General features: G+C 34.3%; 1 protein-coding gene across 1 annotated transcript in view; it reads left to right on the top strand.

The window, feature by feature from the left end:
* Positions 1 to 24,407, top strand: part of ADGB (androglobin) — a 129,142-nt gene that overhangs the window by 57,522 nt on the left and 47,213 nt on the right. Inside the window, exons 14-21 of the mRNA XM_026100288.2 lie at positions 228 to 273; positions 9,499 to 9,667; positions 12,285 to 12,348; positions 14,007 to 14,109; positions 15,095 to 15,227; positions 17,768 to 17,882; positions 19,386 to 19,553; positions 21,609 to 21,747. Coding sequence (XP_025956073.1) covers positions 228 to 273; positions 9,499 to 9,667; positions 12,285 to 12,348; positions 14,007 to 14,109; positions 15,095 to 15,227; positions 17,768 to 17,882; positions 19,386 to 19,553; positions 21,609 to 21,747 — 937 coding nt within the window. The remainder of the gene's footprint in view (positions 1 to 227; positions 274 to 9,498; positions 9,668 to 12,284; positions 12,349 to 14,006; positions 14,110 to 15,094; positions 15,228 to 17,767; positions 17,883 to 19,385; positions 19,554 to 21,608; positions 21,748 to 24,407) is intronic.

Here is a 24,407-nt window from a genome sequence, read left to right as displayed (position 1 = left end):
CTAGTTTTTAGAAAAACAATCTATCAGTTGGTGATGTATATGTATAGGTATTATGGTAAATTCTAGTATTTCTATGATGCTTTTGTATATTATACTACAGTAGAAACTTACTAGCTTTTTTCTCCAACCCAGGAAGGACTGACACTAAAATAAATGTTTTATTTATTTTTGTTCTTTAAAAAATAATGAAATGCTATCACCACCACACCACTGTTTTTCACTTATAGGAGACCTGCTTCTTTCAGCAGCATAATGCAGGGAGACCTGCTAAAGGTAAGAGTATTTTAAGTTTGTATTCAGATTTGTGCTGCTGTCATGATTTGGCCTCAATGTTAATCTTCATATAGAGTAACAACATTACTTACTTATGGGTATTAGTTTTACAACAAAAGCTTTCAAGGAACTGGTGTAATGTACAATTATACGAGCTCCATGTATGACTTCATATAGTAAAGTCTTCAGACTGGTATTACGAAATCCTTAATTTACAAGAGTATTTTGAAAAAAATGGCACTTCTGACGTTACAGAGTTACTCTCTCTGTATAAATTGTACTGGATTTTGTACACAGAACTCTTTTTCTCATCATTGTGAATTAATACTTTTTTCTGACATAAAAGACAGAAAAGAAGGAGAACTTCCATTCTAGTAAATGTTACCTTTTAGATGTGTTTGAGATTAATGTTTGAATAGTGTTCAGACAGAAAATACCTAGTCATTTTTTCAAAATTCATTTTTACATCGAGTATTCTTTTTCTCAGAGGAATACTATGTCCTCATAGAGGGCAGAAAATACTCTAGCAATTAGGCACTCTCCTTTTTATGATTTTAATATTCTGAAGTACTGATGACTTAAAAATTTATTTAAGTGAATGTGTGAAGGGTTTGGTCAGGAAAAATTAGTAAGAGCCTTCTTTTTAAAAGAAGTGACCGTATTTGCTTGGTGCACAACAAACCTCTCTTAGACCTTTCTTGCTAGGAAATACCATTCCTTTTACCAGAGTTCTGAAAGTGAATCATGGCACAGGAACACATGTCAATAGGATTCTTGCTTTATTAACACCGTGAGTCATACATGGGGTACTAATCTTGTTTTCTCTTTCAACTCCTTAGTCCATGTTGAAGCCCATGAAATTGCAGCTTTGGTTTTTAAACATTTCTGAAGGTTGATTCTCACGTGAGGAAAAGGCATGGAATATAGTGTTTTTAAAATATTTTTGATAATGTTCTCTGTAAAATATCTGTGCTTTTAAGAACTGATACTGGTTTCAAGTACTATAGTTCTTGAGCGTCTTTTCTTTTGAAGTCTTTAATATTATGTTTATTAACATTATCCCAGTAAAAAAAGAACCAAAACAGAAGATACTCACTGTATCAAAATTCTACAAGTTATTTAGCTGGAAACATATTCTTCAGTTTTTGTCTCACAGCTCTATATTAGCTGTTTTAGCTCAACCCCAAAACCTAATATAAGTGTAGCAGTTTGCAATAAATGACTCTTTAAAACCTGTCACAAATATGTTGGGATCTTAGAGGATTTTTGTAGCAGTCACTATCAATAGATTCCGAAGTTAATGTATAGTCAGACTGCCCTTTTTTCTGCTTATTCAAAACTCTACTCAAGAAATACACCTTCAAGGAAAAATTGTTAATTAGTGTAGGTAGGTACTAACATGACAAAATGATAAACTGTTATAATACTGGTGTCACTCAAAATGCATAAAAATCAGATTGTTGGCAGTTAAAGCGGCTAGACTTATGAAAAACTGAGATATCTTTATTGAAACTCAGCAACATATCCTGACTAGTCAAGACATTTAAACAGTACAAAATTAAGGGCTTTAAAGCTTAAAGAACTGGAGAGTGCATGACCATTTTCTCCCAAAATCTGGGTGTTTTTTAAGTCTTAATTCTTCTGGGAAAAATCCCACAGTCTTTATACATCCTCTGCCTTCTACATCCTCAGAGAATTTTCCTGTTGCCAAAAGAGAGCAAGCTGAAAAAGGTTCAGTGACTTAGCTAAGCTGGAGAAGATTCCTCCCATTCTTCCTTTTCTTTTGTGTAAATCGGTCTTCTTGATATCTAATGCATATCATGTATTGAAAGATCTTTCTGCTTTATCGTGAATCTGCATAGGGACATGTTAATAGGTGAGAAAGCTGAATGGTAGCTATACTGATATGTTGTGTAAGTCCATTCAACAAAAGATCATTCAGTAAGCTTGTGTTCTGTGCTCTACCATCCTCTGGCCTACAGTAATAATTCACTTCAGTACTGTAACAATCCTCTGTGCTCTGGTTTTCTTTTCACAATCTTCAGGCCATCTGAATCCATATCTTCTTATTTCTCTATGCAAAATCCATTTACTCCAGCTTTATGTAATATTACTGTTTATCACAGGATTCAGTGACTGGAACTCTGCACTCCTCCTAGGTGAAACAGGCATGATTGCTGTTATTTAAATAGTACAGTTCCTTTTAACATCTTAATTACTAACTAAACCCATCTTCAGAAATTCTTCAAAAGAACCACGGGGAAGGAAACTTAGTAATATATCTTGATTTAATGCTTTGCACTGTCATGCATTGTAGATTATGTGAGTTACTTCAGATTCCTGTTACTTCAAAACAATTTATTAGGAGTCTTTCAACTCCACAGAACATGTCAGAGCGTAAATCATGGACCAAAACTGAGAGAAGAAAATCTTTAGAAAATGTTTTTATTTAAGAGAAGGGGGATTCTAATGTACTTTTTCCTATGACTGAAAATTGCTCAAAGTTTCCAAAGTATTTGAATGGGAATAAATAACTTTATCTCTTTGGAATTTGGTTACAGGCCATTAGGCAGTTAAACATAGGAATAGTCTGATACAAGAAAAGTTTTTTCTGTTCACTTGAATCAGGTTTGAAATGTCTCACAAGTATTCCTATTGAGACCAATGGTATTTTATAAATAAACAGATATATCTGAACACATCCTTTCTTGGATATATAATTGATCTTAAAAATATATATATGGTTAAGTATTCACATGAAAGTTTTTAGGCTGCTTAATTCCATTGAAAGTTTGAACTTGCTGAGGTTTGAAAAGCATCTATGACCATTTATGTCACTATTGTCTTCTAAAATGTGTTTTATGTAATCGCTGGGGTTTTTTGATATAAAAACATCTGATGTGACTGTCAGGCTTAATTCTGAAAAAAATGGGTCAAATGATGTAAGGTACTTTTTATTTCATTAACATCACATCAGATGTGAAATTACTCCCACTGGTAAAGTGGAGCCTGTTTCTCCCAGTTCTCTCTCTGTTTTGCAAGTAAATATGTAAACAAAGAGTGAATTTTTTTTTGAGTTAATTTTTCTCCTAAAATTTTGAGCACTTACTATAGTGTGTATTGTATCTCTGTTTCATTTTAGATCCAGACTTGCAAGGCTTCTGTATTTATTATTAATTAGAATTAAAATGAATTATTTAGAACAGCAGCAGTGATTTGTACAGCTAAGCTGTCATGACTCTGCGTGGCAGGGTTCTGCATTTTGTCCCGTGTGTAGACCTTGAAAGTTTTAGTCAGTGCAACTTCCTTTTCTTTTATGTGATCTTTCTGAAAATTCCCACATATCAAACTTCCCGTGTAGCTGGATATCTACAAACCATCCGGACTTTCTTTTATTCAAATCAGTATCAAAACTGCTAAAAGCTCTTAAGGACACTGGATAAGCCACAGTGCAACCCCAGTACTTTGGTCCACATAAAGCCGTGGTAACTGTGGGAGTTGGCAGAATTTTCCTGGAAAACTAAACTTACAATGTGTGGAGAGATTTTATTCTTGATAAGCAGAGTACACTAAAGCCAATAAAAATTTTTTCTAGTATTGTAGTGCATCTGCACTGGCTTTCTCTCAGATGTCCTCAGAGTAGGAAATCATAGCTTTGCAAATGTGCTAGAAAAAAAAATTGCCCTAAAACATATAATTATGCTTAATTGAGCTTTGTTATAAAATGAAAATTCATGCATTTAGACTAGCTCTATCTACCCACTTGTTACAATACAACAGCTATATTCTCAAGATACAATGTTTCTATATGATTCCCAATTGCTAGTGGTGCAGTTATTGTAACTGATGTAACTGATGCAGGTGAAGTTTAAATTATCACATATTTGCCTGTTTGTTTGTTATCTCATGGAAAAAACAACCTGCTAATAACGTGCTGTTTCAGCATTCATCCAGAGAGATGACAACACTAAAATACAGGTTGAAAATGACATAACCAGAAAGCCAAATTTCAAAGGAGCAAGCTATAATTATTAAGTATGACATTATTGTACACTTCATAGAGGATTTGTTGAAATTGTATACATTAAAGTAGCTATTTTCTTTGCTCATTCAGGGAACCTTTATGTCTTCCATAAAAGTAGCTAGAATTTGAAGTTCTATTAAAATGGAACCAAAGTTAACAGATTTGGTTACCTCCAGCTTTGTAGCGTTAGGTAACACTTGTTCCATAATGAAAATACAATTTGGTTTAAGTCAGAGGCAGAAACTACTGTTTCTTTCTGTGCATAAAAAGGGGACTAAATTATGTATTTTTTCCCAGCTGAATTCTCAGTTAATATGGAAAGAAATTTCCTGTTACAGATGTTTAATTTAGATGATTCATAGAGATTTTAAACCAACATAATAATCATCAGTGTCATAGTGCCTATGAATCTGGAAAACCTGTCGCAAAGAAAAAGGAAGGACTTGTAACTGAAGGAATATCAGTGTTAGTTTCCTCATATTATTTTGTGATCATTGTAAGGAACCGTATATTCATATTTCTTTACAGTTGGAATGTATTTGTGATTTTTGTACTTCCTCATTATTGTCTTGTTTTCTGTGTTTCTTGATAGTAAGACTTCTGTATCTTCTAGTTGCTTAGTAGTATGTTTTAGTTAGTGTTTTCTTCCATTTTATAATGCCCAGTAAACAGCACAATTAGTGCAATAGATGCACATGTCCTGTTCATGATGGGCAGAGTAAGATTTTTGATAAAACCTTTTTTTTCAGACCTCCACACTATGCTGTTCATAGATATCTACATATGTTTATGTTACTACCAAATAGATGACCTTAATAATTTAACATTTACACTGTAAGTCAAACAAGTGCCGTGGCTTCTTGGCACGCATTATGTTTGGATAATGCAAACTACCTTCACAGGATTACATAAAATTATCAATTTCCCCAAACAGGAATAGAGAGAACAAGAATGGACAGAACTCTTCAGCTATGCGCACAGTATTGCTCATTATTCTTTTTCTGTCATTTCTGTTTAGCTCAAATAGTTCTTTTTTCTGCCTTGTATATAACTACTTGATGAATCTTAGCCCCTCACAGTGTGTGAATTGTTCAGCTGAATAGTATGTTTTTAGAGTACAGTTGCTCAATACTATTAATCCAATCATACTGCAGACTGCCACTGAAAGGAGTGGTCTGACCCTTCTCCTCCTTTTCCCGATCTTCAGCTCTATACCCTTTCCTTGCATCAGACCTACTGATCATATGGCATTTCAGGAGTCATACCAACTTACTGATCCAGCAGAAAGTTAGTAATTGGGGTAAACCTGCCTTTGAATCAGAAGCTCATCCAACTCATTGTGGCATCACAGAGTCACTAGACAGGCTGCAAGGGAAGCAGGTGGAATGCACAAGGGGGAGATCCAAGTAAGTGCATCATCAGGTGATGGCCATAGCCTGCTCCCAAAAGAGAGGCGCTCCACTTCTCTGACTATCTGCCAGTCTTTCCTGTTCCAACTTCTATTCATTTTCTGTAAGCTTGGCTAACCAGAATTAGCCCAGGATTCCCAATGAGGTACCACTAATGCCTTGGGCAGTGGTATTAGCATTTCTCTATGTCTGCTCTATGTTTTGGGACCCAAAGTGCATGACTCTCAGGGTGGCTCAGAGTCAGGTTATGACTGACCGATAAACTGAGATCTCTCATGTACTCCGTCATTGCCAACATGTGAATTCCCAGTTTATAATAAAATTGTTTTAATTTCTTCTCTAATGTAAGTGTTTATACTTGTGTAAATATCACTTATGTAGTATTAAATGTCATCTGTCACCTGATTTCTATTATTCTAATTATCAAGATCATTCTGATAGTCATGTAGAATAGTGTGATCTTTTCTGCACTGAGCACACCTACTGACTTCTAGTGACCTTTATTACCAAACTCCTGTTTTGTATGAAAACTATTTAAAATATTGAGTTCGTATTTCATGCTTATTCTTATTTGCTGTTTTTTTTAACCCAGTTTACAATTCCCATGTTCTTCAGTTTTGCCAAAAAACTTCAACATGGTATTATAGCAGACACTTTTCTGAGTGAGAAGTGATACCTGTTGCATTTCCTTGTCTAAAAAACATGTTTTTCATTAAAAAACCAACAGTTCATAACCAGAAAACTTAACTAGTCTGACATAAGCTACCTGAAGGAAGTTATTTTGTCTTTCAGTTTATCTTGATTTATAGCCATTTACTTTCCTTTAAAATTTGTTTTTTTGGTGTTGGACTAATGAATCTGTAGTTCATTTTTCATATTTTAGTTCATATGTTCATATGTTAGTTGATTTTTCAATTTCATTAAAAATATTTTGATAATCTTCAAACTTATGGTAGGAACCCTAAATTTAATAGGTGTTTTAAGTACTGTTCTGGTGTACTGGAGATTTCCTGGGCCTTTTTCTCAATACTCTGTTATGGAAATTAGCTATGCCCCTTGTTTCAGTGTTTTAAGTTCTTGCGACTTCTACAGTAAATGGTAAAATTCCATTTTCATACATCTATTCCAGTAAGCCATCATGTTTACCCCTTCTTTTGAATGCTGAGACAAAGGACTCATTTCAATTTTGAACCATTTTGAACATTTCCTCCACCATGTACAATTTTCTTGTTCTTTTTCACTTACTGGGCTAGCAAACCTTTTAACTGCTCATTCACATGTTCCCCCAAAGAGCTAGCTCATGAATGTGGAAGGTCAGACACTAAATGTCCAGATATTATGTAAGCGTTAGCACCCAAGACTGTACGTAGTCAGTTTGATGAAGGAGCTTGGCTTCCATTTAGGCGTCTCAGTAAAAATCCAGAGAAAAATGATGAGCACTTACTGAAAACAATGACAGCTTTTCATGCTGAACTCTCTTAAAAATGTGTCTTCTTACTCTGTTAAGATCTTTACTCTTTCTAGTAATTGTTGAGTTTCCATGCAGTACAGGTTTTCCTTATCAAAAGAATAAAGGGTAATGTAATAAATTGTGCTAATATTGTTCACTTGCTACACTTTCCTTTTCCCTTTTTGGCTTAATTATTCTAACTTCTGTGCTGCTTTGTTCCTAGTTATTGATCTGCTTTTTATTTGTCTTCTATTCTTTAGTGCAATGAATGTTTTATTATTATTTCTGTACTTGAGTATTTTGCCTTATTCATCAAGTTACTTTTTTCTTGGGCTTCATTTTGTTACATTAATCTTTATTCTTTGACTTTTAGCTAGCATAAAATCCTTGAATTCAAATATGCTCTGCCCTTTTATGAAGCTCGCTGCATGTTTAGTTTTAGCTCATATTATGTCCCTCTGTATTTGATTGGTATTTGGATTTGTTCAAAGAATAAATTTTGTGATAATTACTGACAATTATTTGCTGAAATTGTCTTCCATATGTCGGTCTTAAAATACTAATTTATCCTGAAAGTCTCTTAAGAGATTTACTTCACATTTTATTTATAGTTTTGTTCTGTAAATCGTATCTTCATTATATCATCCAGTGTTTGTGGTTTCTCATAGCTGGTAGTGGTACTTCTTGCATATCATGTAAACAAGAGATAGCAGCTTGTTATATTATTTCTTTAATAGTATTTCTGTATGGTGCCAGGGAGCTCTGAACAGCAGTGTCTTTGGAATAAGTAGATCAAAAAGGATGAAGTATGCTTTTTGATGACATTCTCGCAAGATTCTCACTACCGCTTCAAAGAGAAGTGAGAAAAATTCAGCTGTTTTGTTGACACTGTTTTTGCCCTCCTTTAGGTGCACTGGAAGGGATAGCTTCCCCCCCCCCCCCCACCGGCTCCAATCTGCGTGCATAGTTAACAGAGAAGTTTATGTATTAATTTCTGAATAGGGTGGAGCCCACCTTCTATTTGAAGGTTGCAGAGATCTGTTGATCTGGAGATCCTGAACAACATCTAGTGATAGTGCTCTAGTCAGAATGAACAAAGAATAGCAACACTGAGCGCCAGGAAGACGATTTGGGGCATCGCTCTGCTCTGGTGATGTCTGCATCATACCCCCCTGGATATGTACATTTGTAAGCCAGGCACTGTGGTTATTTCACTGGAGACCTAAAATCCATGTTAACTTCAATGTAAAAAAAGCCTAGAGTTTACAGCTTTCAGGTAGTTTTTCCAGAGTGTTAGAGAGCAGAAAAGGTCTTTGGCACATTTTCTTACATTTTTTTAAATTCTTGAAAAAATAGGTGCAAAATAATTTAGAGCCACCCACATCTTACAAACTCATTAGTTATCCAGAAGATTACTATGTGTTTCACTGATCATGAAATATCACGAAGCACATCATTGAAAAATGAATTATACTTTCTCATTTGTTATACCTGTCTGGAGGTTATCTCATCTTTTTCCTTAGCAAACATTGTGAGATACTAGCTGTTCATGTTTGAGCTGTTCTGTTCTACAGTTACTCTCAAAACTTCTTTAGGGACCAGGTTAAACATCTTCAGTAATGATTCATATGAAGCTCACAGAGTAAAGGCAGAGAAGATGGCATTTCAGCACAACTTTAAAAAAATTATTAAATAATTGCAAAATATGTCTGCACAACATATGTATATTTCTGTGTTGATATGTTATTAAGAATCCGATGGTGGTTGTTCTGATTTTCCCACAAGAAAATTCATGTAATATTGTTCCTATTTGTTTCTTTTAAGAAATACTTAGACTGACTTGTGTAAGGAGCCTTACAAGAGGACTGCTGTAAGTAGCAGAGGCAAAGATGCACCTCAGTCTTTATAGGTCTTAGTGTCCTCTGCAATCCAGTGTATTTCTGATCCTCAGAGGATTATAAAAATTTTATCATTCTGCTGCATCTGCTTTTCTCTGAATAGAAGCTTTGGAAAAGCAGTTGCCTTTATGTAGATGACTTCAGGTTTGCAGAATTTGTGTGAATGTTCACCTAACATGCTCGTATGAAAGGTTTTAAAGCACAATTCAATGTGTGATGGTGTATTGTAGCAGAATACTTAAGCAGTTGCAATTAAAATCTATACAGATTTGTTTCAGTAACTTTTTGAGCTATTTAGGTTAGTATTTTAGTTTTATTTTTAAACTCTAAGGTGCATGGAAAATACCCTGGTAATTTTAGGATAATCTTTCAGTATAAGAATGATACTACTTTAAAATGCATATTGTCACTGTATTGAATCTGTGTGTCTTCTTATCTCTGCAGAAGAATTACATGAGAATATTAGTTTTGATGCAACACAAACGTCAGAAACAGCTGATACTAGTATTAACAACCAGATGGTCAATAAATCAAAGGAAGAAATTGAGTCAGAAAAGAATTCTGTTTCCAGGGAAACCTGGATTAGCTTTGAAGACTTCTGTATTTGTTTCCAGTAAGGAACAGCATTTTGGAGTTTTATTCTTTAAAATATAAAGTACAACAATGGTAAAAGGTGAAACATGAGTATATAAAAACAGTATCAACAGATCTTCTCTGCTTCTCTGCTTGGATATAACTGTACTGCCTTTCTAGGTCATCCTGTGGCCACCCTTCAGACCAGACTTACTGTCTCTACTGACAGTGAGCCTGCAGATGGAGCCCCAGACTGTGTCTGGAGTGTATCCTCCAAAGTACACAGGGGGACACAACCATCAGCTACATACAGCATGTGCCAGAATGTAATGTGGATAGAAGACGGTAGGTCGTGGAGCATGCAGTGATTACAGTGCTCACACACCTGACCCATCAGCTCCTAGACCAAGTCTGAGTGTTTGGGGTATCCAACCAACATAATTCCGAAGCAAAAAAAGCTGTTGGAATCTTCTGTTGCTGTCAGCATAGTTCATCTTGGTCAGCTAGGTGCTTTCTTTCCTTCCCTTACCAATGCAAGTTCCCAGGCATTTATACCTCTGCAAACATAAAAAAAGATAATGTAATTGAACTGATGTGAGTCAGGATCTAACTCTGCCTGCAGTGCTTTTATAAATGACAAAATTCAGCTTGTCAATAAGAGGGCCTATAATTTGCTGGGTATAGTGTGAGAATATTTGATGCAGTTACAACTTAAGCTATTTAACTTCATTCAGTGATGCTATTTATCTGTAATTTGAATATTTCAAGGTTTATTCAGCTGCACTGGTACAAATTCTCTAAAATAGTGGGCTGTAGACAATGGTTTGCATTTGCAGGGGTGACACTTAGAAATGTAATGTTTTAACTTTCATGCTTAGCACTTAGCATTATGCATGTGTAGCATGTAAAGCACAGAGGAGTCAGTTCAAGACCGGTGCAACATTCATTTTCCACATCCATCCTTAAATCAGATTAGCTTTCCCACTATTTCAGAGCTTGCTACAAAAAAAACTTTGTATTCTTCCACCAGTTTAAAAATTTATTCTTTAAAAAAATATGTAGCTGATTTTTTTCTTTTCAATTTTCAGATGGGGACTGCAGACTAACAGAATATTGAACCCGTTCTGTTGTTCTTTCAAATCACCCTCTTGTTATTGTCACCTTGCTCCTGTCATTTACACACATCTTACTTTTTGCTGAAGTTCTTGCTTATTTTCCCACCTTTGGGGGAATATCTTTAGCTTGTCTTTCAGGTTGAAGGAGCCTGAAACAATATTGATTGTTTACAGAATCCTGTATTTCTGAGGAGAGTAATTTTCTCAGAGAAAATTCACGCCATTTTTCTCATTTTACTTTTATAACAGATTTCTTTGTGAATCTGTTATTTTCATAAATTAATTTCTTTCTTGAGGAGATATTAAACTCAGGGGGAGTATATGAGGGTAAAGGTATACCTTTTACACCAGCAGCACTACAGGAACTTTAATAAATAAATAAAAAGTCTTTAAAATAAATCTTTCAATAAAAGATCCTAGTTTATACTAGAGCTTGCTAAGGCTTGTCTGACTAATTTTCAGGACCCCTAGGTCCAGGGAGATACTGCCTTCAGGAAGAAGAATCACAAGCAAATTCATTCCCTTTCCTTTCGAAGTCCTGCTTAGAATCTGATACAGACAGAATGTAAAATATGAACTTCTTTTCTAACTTGTCAGTCTAATATTAAATTATTGTTGTTCTTTTGAAGACTGCAGTAATATTACACATCAAGCATTTGTCAGGTTCTTATACTCATGTCTCTACATGGGTGAGAGTTTGCTTATTTTTGCACTAAGCTGATAAAGCAGCTGTTAACAAAAGCATCTCGGTTAACCTGTGAGGATTTCATCTTTCAGATTTTAGATGCCACTGAAAGATTTTCCTTATACTAGTCTGTTCCATAGAAAGCATTTCCTTGCGTGATATGCCTGTATCTCAGATACAGTGAAAACTAGGTGAATATTCCAAGTTTGTATTGACTTCAAGAAAGGAGGAATATTTTAGTTGTTTTAAGAACTGGTATGTCAAGAATGGATCAGGATGCCTGTAAAGTCTCTTAGTAATCAAAACATTTGTTTTACATAAAACATTAGACTTTGTGTCAGATTCTGTCCTCAAGCAAAGCTGAAGCCATTTATGTTGCCTTTGATTAAATCAAGGTCGGAAAAAATTTTGTCAGAAATTTTGAGTGATTTTCTGGAGGTATGCAAACACTGAAAAATTGAAAAGAAGCATTAATAAGTTATATAAAAAGAGTTCTTCCTTACAGTAATACATTATATTTATTAAAGTAACTCTTAGGCATGGAAATTTTAAAGTAATAGTAGCTTATTACCATTTAGAAATTCAAGCAGGAAAAATTTAACGGCCTGACCTCCAAGAGAAAGATACAGAAATGTGGCAAAAGTCGAAATTAATGACAGCTGCTTTCACTGGAGATGGCTTGTGTTCACCTTTGATGAAACTCAAAATGTTGTACCGTTTTTGAGAAATATCTTGGAATCTAATTTTTGAACATTTAATTCATTTACTAAGTAAAAGTCAGTATCATATGCAATGAAATATATCATTAATACGAAGATTATTTTCCTACTTATATGTTTATTTTATTTTCTCCCTAGGAACCTGCATGTTTTCCACAAACCACATACATATGCTTATAACTATCAAAAGGCAGTTTTTAAGGTATATGGTTGTATTGAATTATTATGTATTTATTTATTTTATCTTTTTCAAGAAATCTTTATTTAAGTAGATAATACGTATATACTAAACGTAATCGGTACCTCACGTAGAACCACTATGACTGAAAAAATAGTAATGAAAACATTGTGTGGATATCCTTAAGATTATTATAGTCATTACAATAAAATGTTTGTTAGCAATTACCCAGAAGAATTTCACCATTTTTAAGGTGAGAATAAATAAAACTGTTATGGATTGCTGTTGCACAGTAATCCAAAAATATATTGAGTATGTAAATCATAGAAGTTTGTAGTGAGAGTATATATTTCAGTGGATCACATTTCCATCCTCTTTTTATCTTCCCTTAAATCTGCCTTATAGCAATTTAGGGACTTCTCTAAATTGAATTCAGTAATGATTTAGCTTCAGAAACCACCCTTCGACTCTCCTTCCTCCTCTTCACCTGTCGCCTAAAACCCAAATCAGGAGTCTAGCTGTGTATCCTAGCTTTCCATTTTCTCTTTACATGCTAAGTACTTTTGTGATATATGTGAAATTCTGTTCCTTTAGTTACTGTGCAATTACTGCCAATACCTGGCTGTTCATATTGTCAGAAGGTTATTCCAACTCTAGTTTCATACTGTAACTGGAGCATAATTGTAGAGTACAGAACTGTAAACTTTAGGCATGAATTCTGTATAAAATTTTGTATTGAGAAGGTTAACTACATGGATTATGCTCCATAATTGCAGTATACCTGCAATTTCACACCCCTCTGTATTATAAGCAGATCACAGGCAATTTTCCCAATCAGTGTGTGGTATACTTCCACAAGCCATAATGAACATCAAGAGAATGTATGCCTGTATGCTAATGTGGAAAAATACTTATCTAATACCCTTTGCTGTAACGCCATTATATTTTATTACATTGATTCCCATGAGGTGTTTATAGTATTAGGTGAATTCTGTATCAGACTTCTAAAAGCACACTTTTATGTTATGCTACGAAAATAATAGTAATAGTATCCCAGAATCAAATAACAAAAATGTACTGATGCGATTCTGGGAAAATGTAGGAAGACATGCATTAAAACAGTTCTGAAGCAGTGAAGCTCGTTCAGATTTCACTTCAAATTTTGAAGCATTTCTAGGAACAGTAAAACCATTTTTATAGTTCTAGTGTTGGCACAGAAATTATGTGTTGAAGTTGTGAGTGAGAAATGCTGCTTCCTATATTTTTGTAAAAAAAGTTATTAATAATGATACAGTCTTTATTGTGTAATGCTTATTTCCTTGGAGCTTGCTGTAATTAGAATTAGAAAGCTGCAGAACAAAAACTTTTTGGTCTTCTGTTGAATGCTGTCTGACAAATAGGACTTAACTGAGGTACATATGAAGAAAAGCATATGAAAGTAGATATATTCTCATCCAAGAAACTTTTTTTTCCTTTTATCTCTTAACTGAAAGTTACTGTTTATAGATGCAGCATGAGACTCTGGGCTCAAATGTCTATAATTTGTAAGCAGGACAATTACTTAGTTTCGGTGCTATATATAGGGCCACAATATTTGAATTCTAAGTCATATTTTATAAAGGTCTGCTCAGACAACATTCAGTGGAAATGCAAGATGAATGAACCTCTGTTTTTCTGTGCAGTCTACTGATGGTCAAGTCTTCTATTACTTATTTGTGGACAGTCTGAAGCCCATTGAAATCCTGATTAGCTTTTCCGCATTAGTACGTTGGGGTGACATTGGAGGTAAGGCCAACACAAATAAGTGTATGTTAATATTGGGTTTTCCCACTCTTGAATATGTCTGTGCTGTTGTGTTTAGCTGTGTATTATTTTGACAGAGTTCTGCAGTTTAGAATTAAATAGATGCATTGATTTGAGGAAATACAGCAATGTCAAAACAGTGTTTTCCTGTTATTTCATATTGATGAATATTTTCCTTTACTGTTTATTATCATTTGCTGTACACTTTTCATCCATATCTTTCTGGTATAGATTTCCTTTTGTTTCCTAGTTCTTTTCTACGTAATTTCCATTCTTGCAAACTGCTTTATTCTTTGAGCTGACCAAAACTCAGTAATGTCAGTAATGTAACTAAAGTAGATTTTTAATATTATTATTATACTGGTACACAGTAAGCTCTTAAATATATTTACACCTGGCTTATATCAAGACCCAGTGGCAATGGCTGATTTAAATAAAAATTTCTTGTGTTTTATGGGAATTGTAGAATGGCATTTAGAAAGTCTAACTCCTGTTAATTGACCATTAGTTTAAGTTAATCAAATGTATAAACGTATGGACGTAACTTTAGTGCATCCAGACTAGAGCAGCTAGAAGCCAAAAGAAAATGTAAAAAAAAAAAAAGGAAACTAACCAATCTATTAAAATAACTTACCTTTAATATAAATATAAGCTGTATTTGGCTACTTGCTTCTTTCGCAGAATCTGGACAGAATGGTTTTTTTAAATAGTTCTAGAGCAGCCTTGGATGACTCGGAACATGTCTGGTTTACACATTCTCCTAACACATTGTTTTAACCATTGTTTTCTAGTAGATAGTGTAATTAAACCATATTCTGTATCACCTATACATTTTAACTAACTGCTGTTTTCTCTGAGAGCTCAAAGCCTAAATGAACGAGATTCAAATTCTACGTAAATGTATTTGTTTTAATTGTACTTTTATTCCCTCCTCCCAAATGTTTTTTTACTTCCTTTTTTGCACAAGGGGAAGGCTCTGATGTTTCGAAGGGAGTGCTGATGGTGGAACATTTCTCTTGGAAACGTGTGGCTCTGGGTCAACTTGTGCTGAAGATGCATACATACACAACCAAGGCTACTGTGTTAAATCTTCCTGTTGGGTATGTATCAATCTTCATTTCTGTCATAACACATTATTCCTAAAGCTTGAAAAGATTTTTTTCTTTACACAGCAACTAAGACTTTGTTTCCTAAAACATGACTGTGTTCAATAGCTAAGATATGATAAGACTGCAAAATTGCTATGGTTTTAAAATAATTACCAAACCCTTAATAAAGACTATGAATTCTTTAGTTTTACTGATGTGCAGTAACAGGAGGAATCACAGTGGTTTACTAAAAATGAAACTAGAATACAAATTTTTACTTAAAATTCTGACTATAATTATGTTTTGAAATGTTCCTCAAAGTATCAACAGCAATCCAAAGATGAGGATTTTTGTTGAATCGTTAAAGAATGATGATACTGCAGGAAGTTTCGTAGCTCTTCTTGAAATAGGTTTTATGAAACATGAAAGGAAAAAATCTGACGTAATCTACAAATAGCCTTGCATAGCTTACTTCACATCCCAAAATTAAGTTGTTAGAGAAACATATTACTAGTGCTTACTATGACTTGTTTCTCCTTGCATGTAACTCCAGATAGTCAGTTTAGAGCATTGCCTATTTAATATAATAAATATTAAATTAAATAAATAATATATCAAATTAAATTAATTATATTTATATGTTTATTATATACTTATATATTTAAATATTATTTATCCATCTATATATTAATTATGTATTTAATCAAATAAATATAATAAATATATAACAAATACTAAATTAAATATAATAAATATAACAAATATCAAAAGCCTCTGATATTTGTTAGTTTCTGAAAATGCTTCCAGTGAAGAAAGGAAGATGACGTCATAATATCTTGCCACAAGCATAATATTGTTGATTAATTCATTCCGGACTTTTCCTTTTCTGAAAATAGAGAATCATCAGTTTAATTTCAAAGAGATGACACAAATTGTATTGATAAAATAATGAACTCAATTTTCAACTTTTTTCTTCTAGGACAGTTTATATTTCCTAAAATATAAATATATATCAATAAAATATTTCAGATACTTATGGGACAACAAAAAGTACTTCAGAAAATTGAACAGAACTGTATGTAGCAGTCATATATTTTAAGTCTGTAAAAGGAAACTGAAATGAGGGAGGGTTTCAAATAATTAGCCATAGAAAGAAAATACCGCAAGCTCTATATATGTTGATACTAAGTCAAGGACCTTTAATAGTGATTTCTTCTGTCTTTAGAACAGAGTAAAACCAGAAAAAATATTATTACATTTATAGGCTAGCTTTGTCAGCACACGCATTTTCTTTGTGTAGTTTCCAAAAGTGGCATATCTGTCCTGTAGGGAGACTTCACTGTAGAAATTTTGAGCAGATAAATACTCCTTTAACACAAGCCTGAAGCCAGGCAAGTCTCTTATAATACCAGAGATAATACCGTCTCCTTTGAGTCTCCCTGCTCTAGGGAGAGCTAGCAGGCTTTCAGCAAGCTTTAACTTACAGTACCTGTGAGAGAGAAATGGGCTTATTGACCGCTCCTCCATTTCATTCCAAATGAAAAATGACTTGCTAAGCCAGGAAGGCACTTTCTTCTCTCTGTTTGTTAGTTGCCAGAGAGCATTTCAGATTTCACTCACAAAGAGATGCAATTGAAAAAGAGCATGTGTAGAGGAGAAACTCTCCAGGCTTCCTTCCTTACTCTCGCCTTTGGACTTCTGTTGAACTCTTTGAGGTTGTGGCCTGCACAAACTTCTTCTCCAGCTAAATGCCATTCTGACAATGAAATAAGACAGTGAAGCCCTACCATTTGATATTAGCAGACTCTTCAAGTATTTCAGTGGGACTGCAGGATGTTCGCTGGAGAGAAGAGTATGAGACTCCTGTGTTGAATAACCATATCTAAGAATGTTTTTTTTTCATAGTTAGAATCTGTTAAAAGGTATGATCAGGTGAACAAGAATAAGCTGAGATGGGTGATTCCCCATTAAACATACTTAATTTCTGTGGTTCGCCACCTGAGAAAGATTATCGTTGAATGGTTTGGCCCATAGTTGCTCCATAAAATGGTCACTTTAGTATTCCTCTAGCCTGATGTGATTATGTGTTAAATTTTTCTGGTTACTGTCTGTGCAAACATGGAAATTATGATGTAAGTTAGGTATGACCAGGACACTTGACTTTCATGCCAAACTTTCTAGAACAAGTATGTTCTTAAGTTTTTAAGTGAGCTAACTATAATCCTCATTTTTAATTTTTGCTTGTAAATAGTCACTGGCTAAAGAAACTTGAGTTTGTATCCATCTGAAATAGTGAAAATACTTGTTTTTCCTGTAGAAAACAAAACAAAACAATACCTAAATTAAATCAAAAAACAAAAATAAAATAGTGAATTTTCTGATTTCATCTGCTGCCTATATTTGGAGGTTCTTGAGAAGCAAGGAGTTAGAAGTGCAAGATTTGAAGAGCAAGTGAATCCAGCAAAGGATTTCATATCTACCAAGTCATTGTATGAAAAGAAAAGTTTAAGAATCTCTATGATAAATGAAGGTGTTATTTTTGGATTTTGTAGGCGACATGTGTTGCTCTTCACTGTAAGTTCTCCCGTAGGACATCATATTCATCTGTGTAGCATGGTGCCATGTGTCTTTGGAGAAGAAGATACTGTGATGCCAAATCTTGAGAAGGTATGTGTAGCCAGAACTAGTCAAGGATTGTGCTGAAGGTGTCACTGATTATTATTTAGTTTTAAAATGGAATATTGTCATATCTTGATTTATAATTGCTATATTTAATGATATAATATTAATTTCAATATGAAATGAATGAATGTTTGGATAAAAGTAGTATGTTTGACAGCAAGGCCAGGAGGCAAGGGACTAAGATGGATTTTGAAGTAGCTATGTTATATAAATGCATAAGTAAGCCTTGGGTGTTGTCATGGATCACATGCAACAGCAAGATAACATGGAATATTAAAACACTCTTGTTAAAATACTTATGTCAGAAGTAGTATATAAGCTCTCTTTTTGAAGCAATTGATAAAAGAGTGATAAAATATATGTACAGATATCAATCTATATTCAAAAGTACCTGATTAGATAAACTGTCACATCAGTAACGTTTGTTTTGTCTCATGAGATCACATATTACTCGATGAGTCCCAGGGTAGCTTTTATACCTAAAAAGAACAACTGTTTCAAACAACTTTGCATAGCTGTAATAAGAGGCCCTGGGGAGTAATTATTACAGCTTTTTGTCTTGGTTGCCTACAATCCACACAGATATCACTGCCACCCATATTTTCGAGATTTCTTTTGCAAGATGGAGGTCCACATATTTGGCATGGGCATTGGGGGAGGCAGTATAGCTTCTAGAGCACAGTTGTGAAAAAAAATTTTGAAAGGTGAGTTTTCCAGCAATTTATATAGCAGTGTAGTTTCAGACTCCTAATAACAGGATAATAAAGTGCCTCATATAAATTTATGATATTTATTGTAGGAAAGAGGTTTAAATACGAGAAGTTGAGCCACTGAAAAAATAACTTGTATCTGGACTATCCCCTTCTCTTCAGATCGTAGAAGAAAGGCTTCTCCTTGTCATAAAAATAAAGCAGAATTATATCCAGGGGTCTTCTCTTCACTACTTTGTTGAGAGAGCAGTTTCTCTCCAGAGTCTCTTTCGCGGAATGGTATCTACATTCTTGCACAGAAATCCTGGTGAAGATTAATGATGCTTTAGGCATCATGTGTTTGGACGTTGTATTCAGCAGGGTACAAATACTCATCTGCATCCTTTTATAATGCAAGCGAGGCTGTATATTTCAGCCTAACAGTCTTATTTTCACTGCAGTAGGAAGTCTCTATGTGCATCTTATTTTTGATTAAATGTTCTAGGACTAATGATACAGGAAAAATAAAATCTGTAACAGATATATTATGCTGCCTGTTTTAGTGTTGTATCATTTTCATTGCAATAGCTAAAATCAGTGTAATTTGATATGCTTTTGATACCAGAGACCTAATCAACTTGACAGTTCATAAAATTAATAGTAATTGGTTGATTTAAGAAAAGTTTGATACTTTAACACAGATGAAATTTTTTGTATACTGTTACCATATCAAAAGAAAATGATAGAAAAGCTTAAAACAATCTGGGTAACACTGATTGCTTTTCTTCTCTCTCCCCAGGAGAGCTACCGGTTTATAGAACAGGCTACAGCTATCCTGAAAGCTATTGGAAATGTGATAAATTATTTCAGCAGTAAGCCTGAACTTTCTAGAGCTCTGAAGGGGTTGGAACTAACTCACTGTCCTCCTGGCCTCCAGGGTACTAGAATAGTTGAAGAACACTTCAAGGTGAACAAACAATTTTAATAAACGTGTATCTAAAGGCTACAGAAGTTGGATTACAGCTTAACATTGTCATTATCCTCTTCAAACCAGTGGCTGCACTTTCAAAAAGGACCTCCCGAGTGCTCCAAATATGGCATTCATTATTAAGTGTAAGCACAAATGACAGAATTTGCAACTGTGTACTGTATCTTCTCTTTATGTGAGCAAATTTTAATATGTTCAGAGTAGCACATTCTAAATTTGAGTCTCTTGTTTTCCTGATTTAGTGTGACACACTCTTAAAACATAAATTTTTTTTTTAAATTTTTATCACCTAATTTGGGATTTGAAAGACACTACCTGAAATTCAGAAAGAAAAAGACAGCATGGTTCCTTTCTGTGCCCATTACTGATGGCACAGCATAACACTGATACAGCTTATGTTACTGAAGGCAGTACTGAGGTTTTTTTAACAGTTACAGTATTTCTCCATTGGTTTTTTGGATCTGCTCTATTCTTATTTAGCTTTTATGCTGTTTGTGCATGATGAATTCAAAGATCTCTCTATATATGATTAAACAGTTATGCTTTTTACATAAATCTCAGTGTAGCTCTTCATATCATAGATTACAACTAAAATAAGTGATACAGAAGATAGGCTAGTTTATATGTATATGCACATCTTGATAGTACTGTTATAACTTTATTTTTCTACAGTCAATTTATATTTCAGCTTCAGTTACTTTTATCAAAGTACTGGAAAGCTCGTGCCATTTAGACTGAATATTTTAGAAGACTGAATAAAAGAAGGAGATTCGTATTTTTATAAACACTGTTATTAAAAGATAGCACACATAAATGTGCTAATTTAGCAAGACAATAAAACTAAGGAAGAACTCACCATTGGTTCCAGGTGCATCTCTCATAAAAGCTATAATTTTCCTGCCAAGTCCAATGTGAAAAATGATTTGACCTCTCTAAAATGGATAATGAAAATGTTAAGTGTATATGCTCATATGGAATATATGTAAAACTTAGGGACTTAAAAAAAATCAGTAGGAGTGAACATATATATTCCCCCACCACCACCAAGAAAGCTAATGTATAGTTATAAAAAAACAAACAAAATTCAATTCAGAGGCACTGAATTAGCTAGCGGTGATTCTGGAATGAAAATGTGGAAGTGATCTATCTTCAACACAAACAATGAAAAATTATTTTGAACATAAGCGTGTAAGAAAGTAGATTGTTTCCTCACTAGTATTAGATCTTTCAAAACAAAGGAAGTTATTAACATTACCATACATAACTCAGGATAAAAATGTTTCCAGTAAGCAGAACAATCTGAAAATAAGAAAAATGAAAGAGAAAAATTATCTGATAAATATTTTTCTGTTAAATTATTACCATTTTTTTCAGTTCACATTATGATACAGGCTCTGAAAAACAGTCTAAAGTTTCCAACTGGTGGAAGAAGAAAAGGGAGACTGGATTTCTGCTTCTTAAAGGGCATCGGCATGATGAAATTTAAAATAGAATGATGATATTAAAAATAGAAAAATAGAAATCAGTTTAGTCACATAAGTAGGACACCAAATCTCCCCCTTTTGTCCATCAATATCTTTGTACTTTTGCTAATGGTGCCATCTCCTTATTCAGTAAGCACGCCCATTCAGTTGTTGGTGTCTGTCCTAAAACTTCTAACAAAAAAGGCAGTCATCATGATGGTAATAATGAGGTGTTCTTCTATCCTCTGGACTGAGACCACCAACTCACTTCATATAAACCACTAAGATGCTTTCAGGTGATAATAACTTTTTGTTGTAGAATCTGTTCTGTATTTAATAACCGAGGTATGAAACAGGTTTTGTCATCATTCTTGGCTTGAAGCATTTTAGTCCAACAGTGAGGACTAATTTTTAGATACTATCTTGTTAGAGGAAATTAGAAATATAGACTGCATTTTTACAGGACAAAAGAAAACCACCAAAGAATGTTTGAAACATTAATGAAAAACAATATAAATCAGCTTTTAAAAATGAATCTTTCTTTGAGTGCTCTTTCTCTTTTTCATTTTAGGTTTTCAACAGTGCATTTTGGTATTTGATCAAACATGTATTAGGCAACAAGGTTCCTCCCAGTTATGGATTTGCTTTCAGGTCCTTCACTTTGGATTTTAAAGCCACTGAGGTTTCTGAGAATGAAAGTGTGTCGACAGGTACTGTACCAATATTGCTAGTCACTTTAAATGTATTTGCCTGTTTTTATTTTAGAGGGAATCAACTTTTCAACAATCTTGTGTTTTCTTGCTTGGATATAAGATATGGTTCATATCTTATGAGATGTCTAAATTTTCTACTGTTGGCACCAAGTCTTTGAAATTCCTCAGTGAGACAGATCTCAGAATAGATATGATATTTTTCTTTTTCTGGAAAATCTGTTTATATTTTGTTGAATTATAAAATTGCCGTTTGTCTTCCTTTACTTGCATTCCTCAGTATTAACAAGCACGCCTAAATAATGCAATTGAAACCTACATTTGATCGAGCGAATTATGCCCCTGAAGTGAAAAAGATGACTCTTGCCTACAGGTATTCTGTTTTGCCTGATGTCCTGCAGATCATGGCTCTTGTTCAAATGACCAGTTCTTTCATGAGTCTCTTACGTGTGCCCGTTCTCACTTCATATTTGAAGCTGCTGGCCAATTTCAGCCAAACTGAACAGAAGGGCAGAGTTTGGAAAGACCTTACGTGCCTGCATTTATGAAATGAGAGTGAAGGGAGACCCAAGTTAGTACATTCACTGAAGGCTCAATTGTTGCTTGATTTTTTTTGTTTGTTTGTTTTCTCTGCAGTCTAATAGGTGGCTAATCATCATGTTGCCCAGCTAGTGGCTTGTCCAGGCTGCAATTAGAGTACATGAGGTATCTGAAGGTACTGACTGTGGAAGGAGCCACTGGGAGGCTAATGGAGGTATTATAAGTGGAGGGTGGAGAGATAAGAATATGGTATTGTAGGGTAGGTGACAGGATGTTTGGAGACACCGAATATACATAAGGTGTGCAGGCTTCACTGGTTCCACTTCTCAGAATAATTCTCTTCCTGAAGGTTCCTTGCCTCATTCTTTATCTATGCTGTAGACATAAGGTGTTAGAATTAAATTTGCCTGGCAACCAAATACCTAGCTCTTTTCCATTTTAAGAGGCTTATTTTGCAGTCTCTATAACTTTTAAATATTAATTTATTAATAGAGTTTTTATGTATGATTTAAAACAGAAAAAGAATTAATCTGAAAAATTTGCAGGATGATACACTGTCACCATTTGAAGACCATTCTTTCAGGGGGACTTCACTTCTTGTGCTGTTATAAACTTACGGCATAAATTCTTTGTTCTTGGTGAAGCAAAATGATATTGATTTCCTTTCATCTGTCAGTTTATGTTGGAAAGTAGTTAAAAACAGACTTTATTGACATTTACAGAAATATCTTTCCTGACTCTTGTTCTTTAAAAAAGCACGTATACTGTTCTCTTTATTTGACACTTTATTGGGGACTTTCCTCCAAACATCCTCTCTTTTGAAGGTTATTCTTCTGCGAGACATCAGAGATGAAGAATCAGCCAGGATTACTGAATAACTCATTGTATTTTTCACAGATTTATATCCTATGGCAAGAGTATAGGTTATAAGGGTCAGCATACTGACATTTGTTACACCACTTGAAAAAGTCATCAACATCTGTCACATTTTTCAAGAAGACTGTGCTACTGATTTCTGTATTCCAAAGAAAACTTAATACTTGTCAGCAATAGAAGAAAAGGCATTTTTTAAAATTAGACTTGAATGATCAACACAGGTAAATATATGTAGTTGACGCATTGGAGCAAGCACCTTATATATGGTAGTTAATCATGAGATGCACCGTGACAGGGTATTTTTATGATTTGGGGGAGAATCAAAAAAGAGGAAAAAATGTGTGGAGGAGAAGAGTTTTATTTTAGTTTGGTTTCTTCCAGTGTCTAATTTATCCTTCAAATTCATTTTCCTTTCTAGAGGAAAGGTTACTTAATTACAGACTTAATTACAGTAAGTTCCTATTGAATTGGAAAGTGCATTGTTTCATTTTAGCTATATTCACCTTGGCTATGTATTTGCTTAATAAAGTTTATATGGGAAAAAATAAATGCTTTTGTTCAGATGTTATCCCAGAAACTTAAATGGAGACGTCTGCATTCAAAAAACTGAAAGGAAGCTAAGTGGTGGAAAAAAATAGGTAGATAGCAGGAAAACACAGGTGAGGGATGCATTATAGGAAGGCCTAGAAGGTCTGGTATCACCTAATTTACCTGGCCCACATTAGCACTACAACATTGTCAGGTTAGTTGCTTGGATATTGTCAAGATTTGAGTTATAAACCTTCAGAATACAGCAAGTGTCAGTGTAAAGTACATAAGAGGTGAATGAAATCTTTTTCTTGTCTGTGTGTGACAAAGGAGGGGAAGGGTAGATCAAGTCAAATCTGAACTTTTTTTGAAATGCCACTTCCATTTTACGTTAGTGTATCCATTTTGCACTGTGTGCTGAATTCATCTCAAAATTTGCCCAAAGCAAGGATATTATGGTATATTGCAGTCAGCAGTCCTGCATGGTAAGGTAAAGGGGCTCTGCATAACCTTTGGCAGTCATAAGATGCTGAATTTACAGAGGCATGTGATGCTTCCTAGGTAAGGAAGCATATCAACATGAGGTTACACAAGTTAGGTGAGACAGTCTTAATGGCTCATTGGTGCTTGCCTCAGCTTACCTTGTGCTGCTTTCACTGGGCCCTGTAATGAGCCAGTTCAGTTTACTATCTCACTGGAGGTCTGTGAACTGATTT

This window comes from Dromaius novaehollandiae, chromosome 3, assembly GCF_036370855.1.
Source record: "Dromaius novaehollandiae isolate bDroNov1 chromosome 3, bDroNov1.hap1, whole genome shotgun sequence".
In the NCBI taxonomy this organism is placed as follows: domain Eukaryota; kingdom Metazoa; phylum Chordata; class Aves; order Casuariiformes; family Dromaiidae; genus Dromaius; species Dromaius novaehollandiae.
The sequence above is the reverse complement of the archived record's forward strand: the minus strand, read 5'-3'. Positions and strand labels throughout refer to the sequence as shown.